This window comes from Hemicordylus capensis, chromosome 6 (assembly GCF_027244095.1).
Source record: "Hemicordylus capensis ecotype Gifberg chromosome 6, rHemCap1.1.pri, whole genome shotgun sequence".
NCBI classification, from domain to species: Eukaryota; Metazoa; Chordata; class Lepidosauria; order Squamata; family Cordylidae; genus Hemicordylus; species Hemicordylus capensis.
The window spans coordinates 32,417,149-32,438,192 of record NC_069662.1 but is presented as its reverse complement, the minus strand read 5'-3'; the positions used below and the strand labels follow the sequence as shown (position 1 = coordinate 32,438,192).

The 21,044-nt window shown below is 42.7% G+C and overlaps 2 protein-coding genes across 2 annotated transcripts; one reads left to right on the top strand and one right to left on the bottom strand.

Annotated features, from left to right (window-relative positions):
* Positions 1-3,907: 3,907 nt before the first annotated feature.
* LOC128331246 (olfactory receptor 10A4-like) lies at positions 3,908-4,843 on the bottom strand. The gene has a single exon (XM_053264599.1). The coding sequence runs from the start codon at positions 4,841-4,843 to the stop codon at positions 3,908-3,910; it is 936 nt and encodes a 311-aa protein (XP_053120574.1).
* Positions 4,844-14,355: 9,512 nt separating this feature from the next.
* LOC128331245 (olfactory receptor 6F1-like) lies at positions 14,356-18,017 on the top strand. The gene is made up of 2 exons (XM_053264598.1): positions 14,356-14,391; positions 17,034-18,017. The coding sequence occupies exons 1-2, from the start codon at positions 14,356-14,358 to the stop codon at positions 18,015-18,017; spliced, it is 1,020 nt and encodes a 339-aa protein (XP_053120573.1).
* The last annotated feature ends 3,027 nt before the right edge of the window (positions 18,018-21,044 follow it).

The following is a 21,044-nucleotide window of genomic DNA, read 5'->3' as shown; positions in this document are numbered from 1 at the left end:
ATGTGCTTTGCTCTCCAAAAATGAAATGATAAAAATGTATTTTCACAAGCACATGCAGTTGTGGTGGTAAACAGGGCAACCCCATTAGATCACTGGGATGGCAGCTTACAGCAGGTGGTGATACCCAGGGTCAGGTTTAAAGGGCAGCCCCAACTAGGAATTATTGAATGGCTCAGGTCTATATTCTGCACAATGATGTTGGAGAAGGGAGGCCCAGCCCCTTCCCCTTGATGGAATGTGTGTGGTCCCTAGGCTTACTCATGAGAAGGGCCAGGCAGCAGGATAAGCATTGCCTCCAGGGAAAAGAGAGATTCCTCAAATGCAATGAGGATGGTAGCTGCTCCTGAGCAGACCACTCTCTCATGAAAGTGGAAGGCTATGTGGATAGTGGATACACCTTCACAACTCATGAGCAAAAGCATCCTGGGGGACAGGGGGATTGGGCAAAATCACTAATAATGTGTGATGACATCCCTTCTCCCATGGACAGCACTTTCATGCATGCAGGCTGGAGGGCAGATGCCACCCAGCCCGCTTGCTTGACATAAGCAAGCCACAGGGACAGGTACCTGTTCTGGTGACTGCCATGAAAAACCAGTCAAAGTGGGCCCTCTGCCAGCCAGCCATCCACCCACCTCTCTCTCTCTCTCTCTTTCTCTTTCTCTCTCTCTCAAAATCTATGTGCCACAATAGAACATCACCCTAAACTCCAGGTCTTAACATCACATTGGTTTGGGAGGATGAAAACAAATGAAGGAAGCCCGGGTGGGTGCGCAGCTGAGGGAGTCAGTCATGTGACTTGCCTCTGGGGAGGGGCCCTCAGGACAGTGGGCAACTGTCTCCCCTTGCCCTATTATCTGTCTGGATCAGCTGAGAGGGCTCTGCTCTGTGTGTCGACCACTTCTGAGGCTCATTTGTCAAGCACATGGGACAGGGCCTTCTCAGTGATTGCACCCAGGCTGTGGAACTCACTCATGGTTGAGATCTGCACGGCTCCCTTTCTCCCAGCCTTTCAGAGAAAACTGAAGATCACCCTTTTTATACCTATCTCTGTTTAACGTTGCTGTGTTTTTATTTTATTTTATCTTATTGAAGTTTTATTACTGTGTTTATCTTCTTGTTAACTGATCCAGGGGCTTCAGATAAAGGACAGTATAAAATATATATAAAATAAATACATACATATGGACTGTGTATGGACTATGATGAAAAGACTTGTGTATCTATGTGATTTGGATCACAAGTTAGTATTTGCATCCCCAGTGAGTAGTCTAGTTTGTCTGTTACACACACACACACACACACACACACACACACACACACACACAGTTTTGGAGATGGCGTTCCAGTGCATTGACCTTTTGCACCAACTATCCTAATGACCACTAGGGGCATTGGAAGTAGATGTAGTTAGTGAGGGTCTCCTTACCTGTCTCTGCTTGCCTCTACTCTATGACCCTTGCCTTGACTCCTCAGGTACTTCCTGTGCTGAGTCAGTCCTTTTCCTTTCCTCTTGGAGAGTAGATGGAAACATCTCTCCCTCACCCCATCTATCCATTATGTAGCTTTTAGAGAGGTTTAGGTCTTTCCTTTCCAAAATGTACTTCACCAATAAACCTATTCAGTTTAGATTGTACAACAATCTCCATTCATGTTCTTCAGATAACTGCAACAACTAAACTCTGCCCTCTACTCTGTAACTGAAGTGGGTAGCTTCCTTTGTTGGTGCTTTCCTAAATAATTACAAAATCCAACATACACACATACACACATGAACAGTAGGACTCAAACAACTTAAACAAATACAAGTTTATTTTATATCATGAGCTTTTCTAGGAAGCAGTTTCCTTTCACTTGATACACAGCACTCAATATGTGTTCAATGCATGCTACCTATATGTGCCCTTCATTTGAGTGGTTCTATGCTCAACTTCACTTTTTAAATGAATGCCTGTTCATACAAAAAGTTGTCCATGTATACAGACACTTTTATGCACATGGAATGGAATGTTTGAATAGGGCGCATTACACTTAGGAATCATTTACAGGCATCTTTGTCATTAGTAAGAGAATAATCTATCCTGGCTGACCATACTGCACAGTGAGCTGCAGATCCAAGAGAGATCCACACTTGCTGCTTGCAAGGCACTCACTAGTCCATCGGCTGGGGAGTGGGGGATGATAGGAGTAGGTCGGGAATGATGGGAGGCAATGACATTGGTGGTGCAGAGAAGCCCCAGCCATTGCTAGCAGTGCCGATGAGCTGGTGAGTGCCTCAGAAGCTCCAAGTGCAGATTCCTCTTGGATCTGTGGTTTGCTGCGCAGTATGTCGGCCAATTTCTTTTCAGCTCAGTATTTCTCTTCTTCTGGAGTCAAAAATTATAATCAATAACTATCAATGCATTATTAGTGACTTACAGGCATACAAAATACAGGTGGCTCTCATTATCCATGGTCCTAGCACCCATGGTTTTGTGTATCCATGGTTCGGCAATGGGGACCTGACCTCGTTATCTGCTGTTGTAAAAACAGTAAGAATTAGCCTATCCATGGTTCCTAAGTGGCTGGTAATGACCTCTGAGCTCATATACATACATAAATTTCCGGCCACAATTTTGCTGAACATTTTGTGGCTCTTCGGGGGGAATTTCCCCACAATTTTTCATGGAAAATCAGATGAATTGGGGTTTGGAAGGGACATTGCTGAACAGCTGGAGACCTGCAAAGCATATTGTGATATGTTATTGCCCTTATTTCTGCCTCCTCCCTGCTTTTTAAGCCTTTTTTTAACCTCCAGGAACCTAACACCCCAATTCCCATAGACTCAAGTTCTTGTCATCTGCAGTTTCATTGTCTGCAGTTGTAGCCAAGAATGAAACCCCAGCATATAATGAGGGCCACCTGTAAAGGCCAAAAATGTCATCTTCTGGGAGGAAACAGGATGGGCACTCTTGTTTCACTGTTCTGCACTGTTCACAGAACAGTTGTAAGGCATGACTTCTCTTACTACTCTCTACCAGCGTGCTAATAACTAATATTGCAGTTGTCCCCTCAGTTATACCCTGCTGTGCTAACTGAGCAAAGAGGCACCTTTTTAAAGTGGTGAGTCTCTTTATTTAGCAGGGGGACAGCAACTCCCAGCATGGAGTCCCTCCAGTGGCTGAATTCCCAGCACGGCATTCCTCCAGTGGCTGTTGCTGGTGACTATATTATGTTTATTTTTCAAATTGTGATCCCTTTGGGGACAGGGAGCCCATGTATGTAAGTATGTATGTATGTTATTATTTTTATTTTATTTTATTTTATTGTATTTTATTTTATTGTATTTTATTGTATTTTATTTTATTTTATTTCTATGTAAACCACTTTGGGAACTTTTGCTGAAAAGTGGCTTACTTACTTACTTACTTACTTACTTGTTTGTCTATTTATCTGTTTGTTTTATGGTTCAATTTTTATACCGCCTTTCATAATGCACCCTGAGGCAGTTTACAAAAGTTAAAATACAATACAATTCCATAAAAGTTACATTTAAAATGATAAAAATCCATTAAACATTAAAACCATAAAACAACAAGAAACAATTAAAAAGAAACAAATGAAAGAAATCTGAGAAACCTGGAACCTCTAGGAGGTAAAAGCATGAGTAAATTTTAAAAAGTCTTTAGCTGTTTTTTCAAAGCAGCCACAACTGTCACAGAGAGAACATTTTCCTGGGACAGCATTCCAGAGTCTGGGGGCAACAACAGAGATAAAGATGGTGGGAGTTGTAGTCAACAACATTTGGGAAACCCTACTACCAGGAACACTGGTTACAGCTCTAGAGGTATCAGTCCTATGAAACATGCAGTTGTTTCTCATATTGATCGCTTGTGATGTGCAATGTTCATGCTTTTTGACATCATTATCAAAAACATATTGTCCTACTGAGCAATCTACTTAAGGCTTTCTTCATTTCCTTGTTCCGCAGGCTATAAATGATGGGGTTTAACATGGGTGTGACGATCACATAGGAGAGAGAAAGCAAGTGATTGTTCCCTGAGGAATAGCTTGCCTTGGGCCGAAAATGAGTCAGACTTGCTGAGCCATAGAACAGAGTCACAACAATGATGTGGGAGGAGCAAGTGGAGAAGGCTTTCCGTCTCCCTTCAATGGAAGGCATCTTCAAGATCGTGCGTATAATACAGATGTAGGAGACCAGGATCAGGATAAAGGGACACAACAGATTGATAAAAGTACCTATGAGAGAAAATAGCTCAAACCTGTAAGTGTCAGCACAGGCTAAGTAGAGAACTGGTGGAGCATCACAGAAGAAATGAGAAATTTCATTGGACCCACAAAATGGAAAACTAAGGAGCCATGTACTTTGTATAGTCCCAATTGGGAATCCTGAGGTCCATACTGCTGCCACCAGTAGCACACAGATTTTCCTGTTCATTATGATGGTATACCTCAGAGGATTGCATATGGCCACAAAGCGATCATATGCCATGACAATTAATATATAGCACTCCATGGCTCCAAAGAAAAAGACAAAATATATCTGTGCCCTGCATCCTAATAGGGTGATAGCCTTGTTCTTTGAAAGAAGGTTCACCAGCATCTTAGGAACAATAGCTGATATAAAGCCAGCTTCTGCAAATGACAGATTTTGAAGGAAGAAGTACATAGGACAGTGCAAGGTGTTGTCCATACTTATTACCAAGATGATGAGGAAGTTCCCTATCACAGTGACCACATAGAAGACCAGAAAGACAACAAAGAGGAGAATCTGGAGCTGGCCTAAGCTGGAAAATCCCAAGAGAATGAATTCATTGACCATAGTTTGATTTGACCATGCCATTGTTTATGATTAAAAAATACAATCTTGGAAACACAGGTCACAAACCAACACCAGTCATTCCAAAGCAAAATCCTTTCTTCACAGTTGTTATGTTTGCCTTATCTAGACCCAAAGGGAATTCTTGGCATTCTACACAGTGTTCTTCCAATGTTGATTCTTCAAGCAAATATAAGCAGATGTTTCTCTTCCCTTATTAACACACTACAAGGTTTATTTTCATGGGACTTACCATTCAATCAGTTGGGAGCAATAAGACAGTCTAACTATTTTATTTTGGCAATAACATAGTTTAATAATATTATTTTGATGGAACTTCAGTTTGGAAGAAAATCACCACGTTTGTAAGCTTAAAGGGCAATAAACCAGCAGTTCTCCATTGATTTTCATTCCTGAGAGTTTCAATATTATTTCCCCAAATACAAGGAGTTGGAAGTTACTCCTTAATTATTTAGGAGTCAGGTACCAGGAATCTGGGTCCTAGAAAACAAAGTAATAACCATTTGGACACATTAGGACAGAGTAGGTTCCCACATCCCTTCCATTCCATTATTCTTCCACAGTTCTGCTTGACCTTGCATTTAATTGCACCAGACCTTTTGATTTACAAGGCTAATTCTATGTTTCCAAAATGGGACACGCAGTTTGTACAGTCTTCACTTCCTCGAGGTTACCTGCACCTGATACTTCCTTGCTTCCATTCTTCAACTGCTATTTACATTTTTAAATTTTAAAGTGTTATTTATCTAGTGTTTTTAGTGTTTTATCTATTTTATCTATCTATTATGATTTTTTATCTTTTTATGAATTTTAGATGTCTTATATTTTATATTGTTTTCATTCTGTACACCACCGAGAGCAGGGTTTCTTAACCTTGGGCCCCCGGATGTTGGACTACAACTCCCATCATCCTCAAAGGCCATGTCTGGGGATGATGGGAGTTGTAGTCCAACAACATCTGAGGGCCCAAGGTTAAGAAACTCTGCCCTAGAGATTTCTAAATTAGGCAGTATATAAATCCAAAAAATAAATAAATAAATGAAAACCTTTTTTCATGCATTTAGATCCCATTATCATGGATACATGTACTATAAAAGTCAAAGATCTGTCAAATTCTTACTAAAAGCAAATGACTAGGCAGTTTGGCGATGGAGCCATAGCTCAGTGGTGGAGTATCCACCTTTTCTTCAGAAGGTCTCATATTCAATTCCTGACATCTCCAGGCAGGCTTGGGAAAGGCTCTGGCACAGGGGGGACATGGCTTGCCTAGCAAGCCAGAGGTTACTGGTTCGAATCCCCGCTGGTATGTTTCCCACACACTACACACGATGGGAAACACCTATATCGAGCAGCAGCAATATAGAAAGATGCTGAAAGGCATCATCACTAGGGATGTGCAAAAGATTTCAGGCACAGATCGATCTGTGCCTGAAACAAGCAATTTTGGGTGATTCGGGTCCGAACTGAATCACCCCCGATGTCCCCTGATATTTTTAGGGGCCGAGCCGAATCACCCCTGATTCATGCCCACAAATTTGGGTGATTCGGGATGACATCTCTTTGAATTTCCCGCCTTTTTGCATCCATTGATTTGAATGCAAAAAGGTCTGATGAGACGTCAGCTCGAATTTCGGGTCCCAGGGGCAAAATAGTGGGGTGGGGTGGTAGTGCCTAATGGTTGGAGGCTATCACCCCAATTTCAGGGGAATTGGGCAAAGGGCTGATTTTTGGGGAATTTTTGAAGTTTTAGTGTCTTTGGGGCAGTTCGGGGGCATAGCGTGGGATCTGGGCAAAAAGAGTGGGATGGGTGGTAGTGCCTAATGGGTGGAGGCTGCCACCCCAATTTCAGAGTGATTGGGCAGAGGGCTGATGTTTGGGGAATTGTTGAAGTTTACGCATCTTTAAGGTTTTTCCCCATAGAGAAGCATTGAGGTGTCAGCAAATGTATAGCTTCACGTTGGGGGCAAAGGGGTGGCCTAGAGCAGTGTGGGGTTGGTTGTAGTGCCAGGTAGGGGCACGGAAGCTACCTGAAATTTTTCAAAGGATTTGGGCAGAGAGCTGATTTTGGGGGAATTGTTAAAGTTTACGCATCTTTGAGGTTTTTCCTCATAGGCTATGCATGGAGCTTTCAGCAGCCCCATAAGTGCACTTGGGGGGTGCTGGGGTGGCCCAGAGCGAGTGGTAGTGTAGTGCACATAGGGTGCCAACCACCCCCATGGGTTTCTGTTGTTTCAGAGGTATTCTGAGTGTGGATTCTATGATAGCTAATGAGATTTTCAATGAAACACCATGAATTCACTCTAATTTGCTATCATAGAATCCACACTCAGAATACCTCTAGGCCACCCCTTTGCCCCCCGCGTGAAGCTATACATTTGCTGACACCTCAATGCTCTCTATGGGGAAAAACCTTAAAGATGCGTAAACTCCAACCATTGGGCACTACTACCCCACCCCACTATTTTGCCCCGGGACCCGTTTTTCTTACCCGAATCGATTTGGATTTGGATTTGGATTTAATCCGAATCCGAACCGAATCGGGGGTGATTCGGGTAGCCCAGATTCGGGCACAGAACAGGGGTGATTCAGTTCGGGTCCCGAACCAAATCACCGAAAACCCGAATTGCACACCCCTAATCATCACATACTACATGGGAGACGGCAATGGTAAACCCCTCCTGTATTCTTCCAAAGACAACCACATGGCTCTGTGGTCGCCAGGAGCTGACACCAACTTGACGGCATACTTTACCTTTACCTGCCTGAAAACTGGAGAGCTGCTGCCAGTCAGAATAAATACTCTGTTCTCATAAATAATAAACACTAAGGCTGTTCTCATGTTCTCAGCCTGGGTTGGACTGCTCCTCTAGAATACTGGGATTGAGCCAGATCCTGGTGCTGGCCTTGCAGATAGCCTGATTTTCACCTCAGCCTTTAGCCAGGGTTAAGAATATGAGCATGCCCTTAACCTCAGCACCAGCCCAAGTACACACAGAGTAAGGCAGCAAGAGTGCCCATCTGAGGGAGGATACCTCGATGCACTCCGCTCCTAGTGTGGTACATTGAAGGATGCTGGAATACTTCCTCCCCAGCTCCCTGATCTCCTGCTCACAGAGGCTCTGCTCATGTGCCGTGCAAAGCAAACTGGGGAGGGTGATTGTGTGTGGGGAGGCAGGCAGGAGCAAGAAAGACCAATGGTCTGACTCAATATATGAAAGCTTACTATGTACCTGTTTCCTGAGCCACCTTGCAGGACTAGATGCAATGTTCTTTAAATATTTGATCAAAAAGGTCTCAATTAATGTAATAATTCGAACGGTCAGTGCTACAACACACTCTACAATATGAAGCTACCTGCACGCTCTACCAGGCTCTGTAAGTCCACCACTTCCACATTCTGGAGGAGTCTCCCAACATATTAAAGCAGAGTGTGTTCTCGAGTCAGTGTCAACTCCTGGCAGCCACAGAGCCATGTGGTTTTCTTGGTAGAATACAGGAGGGGTTTGCCATTGTTAGACCCCAGGAGGGCATTTTTCTATGGCCAGATTGACCAGTCTTCTTGACAATGGTTTTAGGAAAAACTAGGCTTTGGGGCCTATGATGGCAACATCATACCTTCTCAGCCGGCTCCACTATGATCTGGGTTTTTTTAGAAGTTTCATACAGTTTCCAAATGTCAAAGGGTGTTCTATTGGGGGCATACTGAAGGGCATGACCAAATGCATCTTGACAACTTTCCCAGTTTAGCCTGAGTTCTACTTCAAAGGCGATTTGAATGTGGCATTTTGACAGGATGAGCATAAACCACAGAAAGTTCTGTATGATGCAGTTGTGATATAAGTAGTTTTGTTAAAAACACCTAGATACCAATCTGCACATATCGATTATGCAGATTTTATGCAAGTTATAACTTGAACAATTTATTTATATGTCAAAGGGGGTGACGAATTAGGTTATAAGCTATATCAGTGGTCTGAATTCTTCTGACCTATCATTATTAAGAAAAACAAGGGGACAGAACTGAGTCAGTGACTCTAGGACAGGATATAAGGGAGGATAAGGATTCAAGTTGAGAGGGAACCACACACCAGGGCAACAGCAGGAGGGGAGGAGGAGACTGGAAAGAGAGAAAGTGTGAAGACAGATAGCTTTTGATTTTCGACATCCAAATTTCTGATTGATGCCATGAATACGGTGCCTGAACCCTGAAATTGTCCCTTACTACTGTTTGCTGAAGGCTGTCAAGATTTGGGTGAGAATAAATGCTGTTAATTTTTAATCACTTGTCTGTGTGTTTTTCACACGTCTTGGAGGAGCAGAACAAGCCAAGCAAAAGGAAAAGTACCAAGACTTCTGAATACTCTTTACCTCTTTAGGAAGAGGGAATTCTGATGTCCCAAATTCTTACACCATTGAGATCTCCCGTGCAGTATGAGATGATGCCTTTCAGCATCTTCCTATATTGCTGCCGCCTGATATAGGTGTTTTCCATAGTCTGGGAAACATACCAGCAGGGATTCAAGCCATCAACTCGGAATGTGCACGGAACCACGGCGGGGCAGTTTGAAGGTGGCGGGGGTCTCCCTTTAAGAGCAGGGGAGGGTGCACTTACCCCTCCCACTGCTTCCCCCCCCCCGCTGGCGCTAATTTTTTTAAAAGCCCATTGGGATGGCAGCGTACCTCCCTGCTGCCCCATTGCCCTCCTCTTCCGAATATGACTGAAAGTCACCAGCATGCCGGCACAGCATGCACAGGCACACCGGCGACTTCTGGTCATATCCGTAAGACGAGGGCAACAGGGCAGCAAGGTGGTACACTGCCGCCCTGATGGGCTTGTTAAAAAACTGATGCCAGTGGGGGGAAAGAGGTGGGAGGGGTAAGTGCACCCTCCCCCAGCTCTTAAAGGGAGATCCCTTCTGCCTTTGTACCGGCAGAACCGTCAGTTCTTTGAACCGGTTTGGAGACCCATCAAGGTCCACCGAACCGGTTCCATGTGCATCCCTACCAGCAACATCTGGCTTGCTAGTCAAGACATTTACCCACTGCACCATTAGGTGGTTTCCCCTGACATATTATCTATGTATAATATGGTTTGGGTCTTTCATGGAATGTTCTTAAAATAATATCCTGAGATCTTGTCCTCCTCAGAAGCTCTCAAACTACGTTAATGAGGCATCTCCTCAGCTTATTTATTCCTTTGCTCCTACCCTCTGTATCATCTTAGTCTTACAGCCTGAAATATGCAATTCCAATTTTTAAAAAAGATATGATTAAGCTAATTTTGCCATGAATATCTCTTCCCTTTGACCTGATCTGGAAATGGGCTCCGATATTTTCTTTTAGGTACCGAGAAAACAAATGAAGTTTTGCTTCATTTTAATGAAGTCAATCATTAGCAAAAATGCATCCGTGTTTTCTTTCTTCTCAGCACAGAGCTGGTAGCCCCCTTTTTCAGTTCATGTTTTGAAAAGATATTTCCTTGCCTTGATCATCACCCAGGAAAATTCCAGTTTAAACATCTGCCACATGAAATTTAATAGAAGCTTTCAGAGTCCTTACCTGACTCAGAAATGGGCAGTGACTCCACGGTGATGCTCGATGAATACTATCTCCATTTGTAACTTCTCTTCTCCCACAGGACAATGCTAAAGCAACAACTTTGTACTTTAATTACTCTGATGAGAAGCACATTACCAAGGGTATAACAAAGCATATATGCCATATGGACATGGTTGTAGTAGTAACTACACCTAACCAGCAGAGGTCATAGAACATCTCTGTTCCTCCTGTCATTAGGGATACTCTCTGGGATCTTTTTTTGTGCAGCCATATTTGTGTTCACAATTACTCTGATGAGAAGTCAATTAACAAGGGTCTAACAAAGCATGCACACAAATGAATCCTAAAATCAGAGGCAGCTCTAAAGGATTAAAATGCTCCTCACTCTTCTGGGATACTAGCAATCTATACTAATTAATCTGTGCCCTGTTTCTTAGTAGCCATGCTGCACAAATAAATATTCACTATAAGTTTACTGAGATGGAAAATGTTGGAGCAGTGTAATGTATGGATTGCTTGATAATGGCCAATCTTCCTTGAGGAAGACTCAGATAGAGATAAGCACTGACCAACAGTTATCAATGGCTGTATGTGTAACTCTAGACTGAGCCAGCATAGTGTAGTAGTTAAAGTGGTGGACTAGGACCAGGGAGACCAAAGTCCAAATCCCCGTTCAGCCATGAAACTCACTTGGTGACTATGGGCCAGTCACTTATCTTTCAGCCTAACCAACCTCACAGGGTTGTTGTGAGGATAAATATAACCATGTACACTGCTCTGGGCTGTTTGGAGGAAGAGTGAATTATAAGTGTAAAATAAAATAAAGTAGCTAATTCATGAATGATTGTGGAACCACATGTGCAGGATTTTATGTTAATATATATGAATAAAAATTGGAAGAGTTACTGTTTCGGATCACATTTGAGCCCAAATTGGTGGTAGGAGCCATCACTGCATTTGCAAACTCAGAATACAGAAGTGATGCCCTCTGCTAATTCAAATTTAATATAATAGTGCACCCACGTGTGTGTGTGTGTGTGTGTGTGTGTGTGTGTGTGTGTGTGTGTGAGAGAGAGAGAGAGAGAGAGGGAGGGAGGGAGGGAGGGAGGGAGGGAGGTGGCGTTCACCCGTACAGTTTAACTGTATTTAAAGCTAAGTGTTTGTAACAGCATTACACCTGCACAAGGAAAACCCCAGTCAAGCCTCAAAAATCAACTCCAATCCGCCCAGACTAACTCCAATTTGTACCAGAGGTTTCTCTTAAGGTTCGCTGCCGATAACTGTGGTTATGCCACTGAAGCGTTATGCCCGAACCCATCCCCATCCCTAACTGCAGTTAAGCCGCCAGTTCCTAACTCCAAATATAGAGGAGGTAGCACAGACCTACCTGAGGACATGGCTGCTCCAGGTTTTCAGCACTTCTTGGTGGCAGCTGCTCTGAAAACCAGCCCCACCCCCATGTCAGCCTCACAGCTATGGAGTTGCCAGGTAAGAGAAAGCCCAAAGGCAGACCCAAGCAGGGCAGCTGTAGCAGCCAAGTTCTAGTCTTCACTCACAGAGGGTGGGGAAGGGCGCCCCAGCCCATTCCCTGGGGGGGGGGGGATTTGCTCACTAAGTTTTATTCATGAGAAGAACCTTCTGTGGGTCACAAATGCCAAATTTACAGGATGGTATCTCACTAATGGGAAGAACCTTCTGTTGGGCAAACTGGCTTGTGCATGTATATGGGAGCACAGACAGGTGTGGTGAGAAAATTTTAGAAGGGTACTGAATGAGACAAAAAATGGGAGGGATTCCTGCTCTTCCATGGGAAATAGCAAATGGACTTGAGGAGACTTGGCTTAGCAAGTGGGAAAGTCAAGCATAAACAAGGTGGTTACATAACAGGTTGACTAAATAGACCAATGGTGCAGATCCTTTCTCTAAGCATTTGAGGAGTTACTCCTCTCATTTTACTGAACTCTCTAATTAAACTCAATAACTCAAATCTTAAATCCCCAACATATATTTTTCTCCCCCCGTATGCCCCCCCCAAAGAAAATTAAGTGATAGGTTGGTCCTCAGGTTTCCTTCCGTCTGAAATAGACAGTACATGCATCCAAATGTTTCTGATTCTCACTCCTTTTGAGGACAAGTGGCTCAGAGGCCACTTGGCTGGATAGTGGAAGGGATACTATTTGGTTTGGAAGCCAGAAAGCAAATGTCTTGGAGCATGCTTGGCTTAGAATTGGTGCAGTCAGCTGGGGAATGAGAGGCCAGGAGTGAGAGTGTGCTTCTGCAGCACATGGGTGATATATCCACCCTGCAATGACCCCAGAGGAGCAGCAACAATAGTTGCAGGTGGTCTTGGGGATAGCAATCTGGAGGTGCAGGTGCCTCAAAGCACACACCAGAGCCTTTATCAAGCATTACCTTCCTCAACAAGCATGTAGGATGGTGTCCACTCACGAAGAGTGGGCCGTGTTATTGGGATGGATCTGCAGTTGGATCACCAGTGACATTAGGGTTGGCAGGAGAGTGGGAAGTGTTCAGCTATACTAGGTCCTTATATGGCAGCAAATTCAGTATGGTTGGGATAGAGAGAAGAACCAAAGCCAAACTAGTAAGCATCCTTGAAGTCCAATTTGCTTCCTTAAACCAACCTTTCACAGCATACTGGCTCAAGAAGATTGAGACAGGAGATATTTGTTGGCAGTCCTGGACCCATTGACCTACTGAGTTCACTGGCTGGATGGGGCTGAGGATGCTAGCAGACCTTTAGCAAGGACGAGCAAGGGTCTGTTGTTTTATCTGAGACAAGGCATGGAAATGGGGGTGGGGTGACTAGTCTCTCTCTCTCTCTCTCTATCCGTTCAGTCGTGCCCAACTCTTGGTCATTCTATGGATCAATGCACTCCTTGCCGTCCTATCTCATACAGCTTCCTTTAATTCCTCAAACAATTTTCTTTCTTTTTTTTCTTCAAAAGGTTTTCCATTTTGCTTTTCTTCAATTTTTTTTACAAACAACAGTCTCCTTGTAAATCCAGGTAAAGAGAATCTCTGATTGTGGATGATCATTCGCTTAGTCTAAAATAAAACTTTAACTCCAGAATCTGTGACTCTCCATTCGCAAATATAGACCTACTTTGCTTATAACAGACAACATTTACGCCTCCTTCAGATGTTATAAATTGGAGGCCGTACTCAAGTACAGAGTCCGTATAAGAGGCAGAAGTCCCTCTTGGCTGTCAATCAGTCTCTTCTGCCAGGCAAGTAACTTCACATGTACATCTTTGTCTGAAGCAGCAATGGCTATAAGCATGTTGGAGGGCGATTCTGTGAGCACAAATTTCTGGTACAGAATTATCCTGCCCACCAAATCACCCTCCAACACACTTACAGCCTCCGCCACTTCAAATGAAGGCAGTATGTGTGAGGCTCCCAGCCAGCAGGGGAGAGTGATTGACAGTTGGGTGGGACTTTCACCACTTGTTCAGCAGCTGTACTAGAACAGATTCCGGTTTTTAACATCTGAAGGGGACTTTCATCTGTTAATATTCCAAGAGAATTTTTTTGTTTAAAAAAACACTCTACTATTCATAGAATTCTTTTAGATTAGTTTTAGCTGTGTGATTCTTTATTGAACTAGTCTCTTTACATCAAGAGTGTATGCTTTCCTCTGTCCACTTCTCTTTCCATGTCCACGCCCAGCAATGCACTTAAGTTGTTAAAAAGAGATAGACAATGTTTTGAAAGAGAATATAATCCCATATGTAGCAAGTAACCTCAAGGTAGATGTTATTCATCAAGAAAAGACATATAACAAATCACAAGGGGAATATTTTCCCCAAGGAATGGGAAGCTGTATAAGGCATAATAATGAACAATAAGTAACCCCAGTAAGTATGCAGCTCCAATATAATAATACTCTCCTGATTTTTTAAAAAGTGGCACAAAATAACCTGATGTAGCAGAACATGGAATCGGCATCTCACGTACTCAAGGATGAAGAGGTATGATGGAAGATAGTACTTTATGGCAAGCCATAGATTTCCTTCAGATTATGGAAACTCACAAAAACTCAAAGCAGCTGTCATGCAGTACAAAGTACCTATCCCAAAACTATACTCAAACTATTGTATTTTGGAGACATGTGAAAAAGATGCTCAGTATCCATGAATGGAGACAACATTGGTTTATGTAGCAGAATAGCATAGGAAAAGGGAGAAGTCGCCAGATGCATCTTTTTTCTGGCTTCTTAAAAAACTTTGAACATGGCTAAGGTTGAATTTTGGAAAATCTCAGAAATAAGTTTTGAAAGGTAGGAACAGTTTTGGAATAAAGGGCTAAAAATCTGATGGTGTTATTCTTGGGAACAGTGACTGATTCTCTTTCTGATTCTGTGCTTCTGCAAGAATCGTGTGCTAGTGCAAAGCTGTTGCACTAGCTAGTTGTGAAAAGGCTGGTGCTTGTGTCCCAGACCAGCATTGCATGAGTACAAACACATCTGTGTTTGTTCAACAAGGTACATAACTTGTGGTATGTTTCATATGTTTTGCAGGGAACTTTTTGACAATAGTGCAATTCCAAAAATCCCCATAATATATCGCAGCTCCACAATCTTTTTGCACTAGTACAAGAAGTTGGTTGCACAAAACAGTAAAGCTGCCAGAAAGAGTTATCTGTATCCATATAGTATCTCACATCTAAAGAAAGTAGAACTGTTACAATTTTAAAAATGCAATATGCTCAAGTTAATTTGTGATCTAAAATCACAAACTGAGAACTGTGAGAACCGCAAGGGTCATGTGTTGTGGTTTTAATCCCCACCCCCCACTGTATGCACAATACATCTAAGTTGGTTTTATGTTTGAACTGTGGAACAAGGGACACATGTTGTGTCCCAGTTAGTTTGTGAATGGTCAAGAAGCTATGAGAATCCTTTGGGGCCTCTCTCTCTCTCTCTCCCAACCCCTCTTTCTGCAAATGCACTCTGGCCCAGATCTGTGGTTTTTGTGGTAAAATGTATATGTATGGAGAGGATGTTTATTTTGCAGTGTACCATCCCCCGCCTCTGCCAAAGTCACCTCAGGTGGCAGATTATTGGAGTACCAGCAGGGTGGCAAGATGTCTCACTGATGTCATTGGAGCAGTTCTTCAATATGATTCATGCAAGCTTTCCTGTAACTTCTGTTGCAAAGCTTGCATGAAACCTGAGGTGAGAAAAAGAAGCTACCAGCAACCCTCCTTCCTCACTGTCCCCTGTGCCACTTTCACAGCTTGCAAATATTGGTTTTGAAAGGGAACTGGTGCCCTCTAGGATCAGGAGGAAGGCAGCACTCAGTGCCTTGCCTCAAGCACCACAATACCTTGGGTTGCTACAGAGGGAGGAATCACATGTTTAAATGAATTCCAATTTTTTATACAGGTGGCCCTTGTTATTTGCAGGGGTTCCATTCCTGCCTATTGCTGTGGTTAACAAAACTGGGAATAAAGAGACCTTAGCCCTATGGGGATTGGGAGTGGGGGTTAGGTTCTTAAGCACACTAAAGTGTGCTGAAAAAAAACCAAGAAAAATGCAGGGGGCAGCTCTCCAGCAATGTCCCAAAACTTCCAAATCCTCAGATTTTTTTTATTTTTGCACAAAAGAGCCACAAAACACTACAAAATGGTGTCAGGAAATGACATCAGAAATCATTTCCAGCCTCTCAAGAACTGCAGATAGGTGAAAATAACCCAGTTTTCACACTGCAGATAAAGAAACTGGGTCCCTATGATCCCACTGCAGATACATGAAACCACGGGTGCCAGGACTGCAGGTAATGAAGGACACCTGTATGTGCTCTCATGAGCTCTCTAAAGTTATTCAGTAGGCCTCTGGTATGATTTTGCTGATCATGTAGCTGAACTATAAAGTGTGGCTTCTGAAATAAATGTTGTCAGCCAGATTGTTGGCTGATGGGTTGAAATAAATGCAAAAAATAAGTGGTGTCAGCCAGATGTGAGGTCTCTCATGTGAGGGCTCTCATGTAAGATCTCCAACTGAAGGAGAATGCATGCCGGAACAGATCATGTTACATCATTATTGTCCTCTAAAGTTGGAAAACTAACATCTTGGAACAGCATCCGGGCTATGCTTTGCTTTCACTGAACATATGAAACTGCCTTATGGTAGACTCATTCAAGCAATTTGGAATAGGGTAAAAGCATCCTACCCATTTTTAGGAGCTGTGTGTGCTCCCAATTGGTGATTGTGTGAGAAGGAAAAACATGGTTGGCAGCACCAGCAATAATTGTCAGCTAGCCTCTGACAGGAGAGGAAGGGTTTTGCTTCTACCTCATTCAGGTAGAAGCAAGATACAGCAGCTGGGTAGGATGGAGCTTTCCTATCCAGTGGGAGGCTAACTGATGAATACTGTTGGTGCTTCCAACCTTGTTTTCTGCATGCGAAACATGTGCTCTACAACTCAACTACAGATCCTCCTCTCAAGCTTCCCCACCACCATTCATTCTGAGGGATATAGAGAGGTGTAAGATTGCTGCACATACTCAAATAGTCAAGATGACTTACCATATGAACATAGGCTATAAGTCAAAACATGCCAATACTTCCTGTGTTGCAGCCATCTTATAGCATTCTCTAACTTCTCCCTAGGCAGAAGTGAAGACCAAATGGGGAAATCAAACACTCATCACAGAATTTGTTCTCTTGGGCTTTGGTGATTCTCAACAACTGCAGATCCCACTTTTCTTGGTGTTTTTAGTGATCTACATTTTCACCATGGCAGGAAATATACTCATCATTGCCCTCGTTGTCACTGATCGTCAGCTTCACATGCCCATGTACTTCTTCCTGGGGAATCTGTCCTGCTTGGAGACTTGCTACACCTCCACCATCCTGCCCAAAATCCTTGCCAGCTTCATGACTGGAGTCAGAACTATTTCTGTTTGGGGATGTACTGCTCAGTTTTATGTCTTTGCTTCACTGGCAGGTGTGGAATGTTGCCTCTTAGCAACAATGTCTTATGATCGCTATTTAGCCATATGCAAGCCACTCCACTATGCAACAATTATGAAAGAGAGACTTTGCTTCAGCCTGGCAGTTGGATCTTGGATTAATGGATTCTTGGCCATGTCTGTAATGTTGTACCTAATGTCAAGATTAAGCTTTTGTGGCCCAAATGAAATTGAGCACTTCTTCTGTGATCTTATGCCTGTTATAAGAATTTCTTGCAGTGAAACACAAAGAATGGAGTTGGTGGCTGTAATCTTCTCTTCCTTGTTCACTTTGCCCCCATTTTTGTTAACGCTGACCTCCTATGTCTTTATTATATCCACTATCTTAAGAATCCCATCCACCACTGGACGAAAGAAGGCATTCTCCACATGCTCTTCCCATCTCATTGTTGTTACCATTTTCTATGGGACCCTGATCATTGTGTATGTGCTGCCAAAAAACAAGACACTAATAGCCCTCAACAAAGTTTTCTCTGTATTTTATACTGTGCTTACTCCCTTAGTCAATCCCTTGATATACAGTCTAAGAAACAAGGAGGTAAGAGGGGCCCTGAAGAGATTGGTTCAGAAATGTTCTTACTGTTTCACAAGAATGGAGACCAGGGTAGTGTTTTCACAGTAGAGCGAGCTGATTTGCATTAAAATCCCAGCCTCAATGATGTGTTCATTATTTTGCTGTGCAACTCAGGCAATTCTGATTTTAGAACATTAAGTGGTTGTTTCCATATGAATTACAAACAGTATTTGGACTTTTCTCTCATTCCTGAGCTGAACATTCTTACTGATAAAAATTCAACTTTGCATTTGGCGTTGTGGGCGAAATTAAAAAGGGAAATAAAATTGGGAGTAATTTTGAGGAGGGGCAGAGAAATTTGGAGAATCCTTGAGGGACAGCTCACTGCTGTGTTATATCTTGTTTCTTTAACTTTTTTGTTGTCTCTTCAGTGGTGGCAGTAACAGGAGCACAGCAACGATGTGGAGCACTTCCTGTCAGCCAACTGCCATTATTTTCCTTCCATAATTTTCCTATATATGTTGCTAAAACCTGGTGCAATTTTAGAAGAAGAAAAATGGTGAACACCAGCTCTGTGAGACACTTCTCAGAAAAATCATCAAAATGGGGTTGCTCCAAAATGCTGCTCTTCCCCTCAGTTCACAGGTATTGAAAATGCAGGACAAAACTGAGGGGAGAATAAGCATTTTGGAGGAGCCCCATTTTCTTTTCTTCCTTCCCACCCTCTCATCTGATCTGAACTTGCCTGAGGCCAGAAAAATCTGTACAGTTCAGTTCAGACCAGCAATACAAAGTAGACAGATAAAAATCTTTAAACATTAATAACAATTCATCCTAAACTATAGCAGTTGGATTAAGTATTAGAGTCTGTCTGATTCTATTGGTCACCACACAAAATTTGGCTACATTATATGTAATGTCAGAGTCATGGCCAGCAAGAAGAAAGCAAACCAAAAAAAGCCACATCGGAATGGCCTAGAAAATTTCTTAGTAAAGGAGATATAGGAAAAAATAAAAGAATTTTGATAAAAAGTACACTATAACCAAACATGGGCTATAGACTCAACTGCTCCATCTCCACATGGGCATACCGGCTCCTCGTAAGGAGTCCACTTTAGGGGCGTACACAATTTGCCAGTTTGGCTCAAATCCAAACTGGATTTGTATATGTGTTTTAATTGTTTTTATGTTAACTGCCCAGAGACTAAAGTTTGGGAGGTATAGAAGTTAAATAAATAAATAAATAAATAAATGCCTGGATCATCTCTCCTGACCTTTTTAAATATGGGGATTATTATGGCCAATTCCCATTCTTCAGGGATACGGGCCGTCTGATCAATAGGGGTAAAAGGAGAGGCCAAAATAGGGGCCCACCACACTAAATTATTTTGAATTAACCCAGAAGGAATAAGATCACTCCTCAGAGCTTTACGCCTCTGCAGCCATAACTGGAGGCCACTCAGGGGAAACAGCAGACCCAGACTCCACCTCACAGGAACTTTCTACTTCATCAGTGTATAACTCACAAAAATAGGCTTCTCAGACTGCAGCTGAAATATGGCAGTCCAAACAGGATGGGCCCATATGCAGGTCTCTCCACAACAAGGCACCAAAGCCTAGCTGAATCATTTGTCTTAGCTGTAGTGATCAGTTTCTGCCAGGCAGCTTTCACTGAGCTCTTATTATTATTCAGCAATAATTTATACTGTTTTTTCTGCAGTACTAAAATGGGAGGACGGGCATTAAGGCTGGATTCTGCCAATATTCCTCAAAAGCTCTAATTAAAATATTGCAAGGCCATTTGCAGCCAAATTCATGATAATTATGTCTCTGGAAATTTTAATTGGATTTTAGAACAATGTGACAACATTCAGTGTGCCTGTGTTTAAGACTGAAATCCATTTATGTGCTTTTGGAAATAATAAAGGTACAGTTAAAGAATTGTAATGACAATGAACATGGCTTTAGAGATGAGGCTCCATGCACCCACACTTTGCCTTGATCAGAGATGCATCAGGCAAAAAATCTTCAGTGCCATCACTAGGAAGTGATAGGAGAAGCTGCACCTGTTAAATGCCTGCCTGGATGCATCCCTCCCCAGAGCATTGTCCAACTGAAAGACCAAGGCAAAGCATGAGTGCACAGAATTTCATTTTTAAAGCCAGCTTAAACAATAGTGTCCAAAACTACAGATTCTCTTTACAGAAACATCCCAGAAACTTCACAGTTCTCCTGCTTGATTTAATTTCCTTCAGGATGGTGTTATCAGCAAAATAGTTGTAGGCCTTAAGCCAATCTAACTGAAACAGAGGGCCTTAACCGTCTGAATTGAGCCTTTTAAACATTAATAGGGATTTATACTCTGCTATATGAGCCCCCATTGGGTGGATATTACCACCCAAGCCCCAAAGGAATCAGTCAAAGGAGTGATATTTTTAGGAATTTTTGAATTTGGTTTTATTTTTTCTGCCATAGGAAATAAGGGGGATCAAATTGGCCCCATTACTTCCTGTGGGTAGTGCCAAGGTGGTCCAAAGTGGGTTTGGTGGGGAGAGCATATTGGCTGCCAACTATCTCCCAATCCACAAGGCAGTGGGACACTCAGTTTTTAAAAAGGAATTTTTGAAGTGCCTAGACTCTTCGGTGTGTTATGACTTTTTCTCATAATGAATCCCTATGAGTATTATTTACACACCAAAGAGTCTAAACATTTCAAACATTCCTAAAAATCCCAGGGCTATCAAGGCAAGTGTGTCCTAATGTGCTCACGTATGCAGGGCAATATTAATCTGGACCAGCCCTCAGAGAATTGTGGTGAGGGATAACCTTTTTCCAAGTAATAAAGTTGGCAGATGCTCTCTTGAGCAAGGGGTTGACTTGTGTAGGCAGTATGAAACAGAAGAAGCCAGACATACCCCCAGAGATGCAAACACACTCAAAGGGAACAGTGCCAACAGTGTTTGGCTTGGGAGGGGACAGGACCTTTTCAGTGGTTGCACCCTGTTTATGCAATAGCCTCCCCAGTGAGGTTTGCCTGGCTGCATCACGATGTTCTTTTAGATGCCAGATAAAGACCTTTTTGTTCACACAGGCCTTTTAAATTTCATTTTTTTAATTAGGGTTTTCAGATTTTTT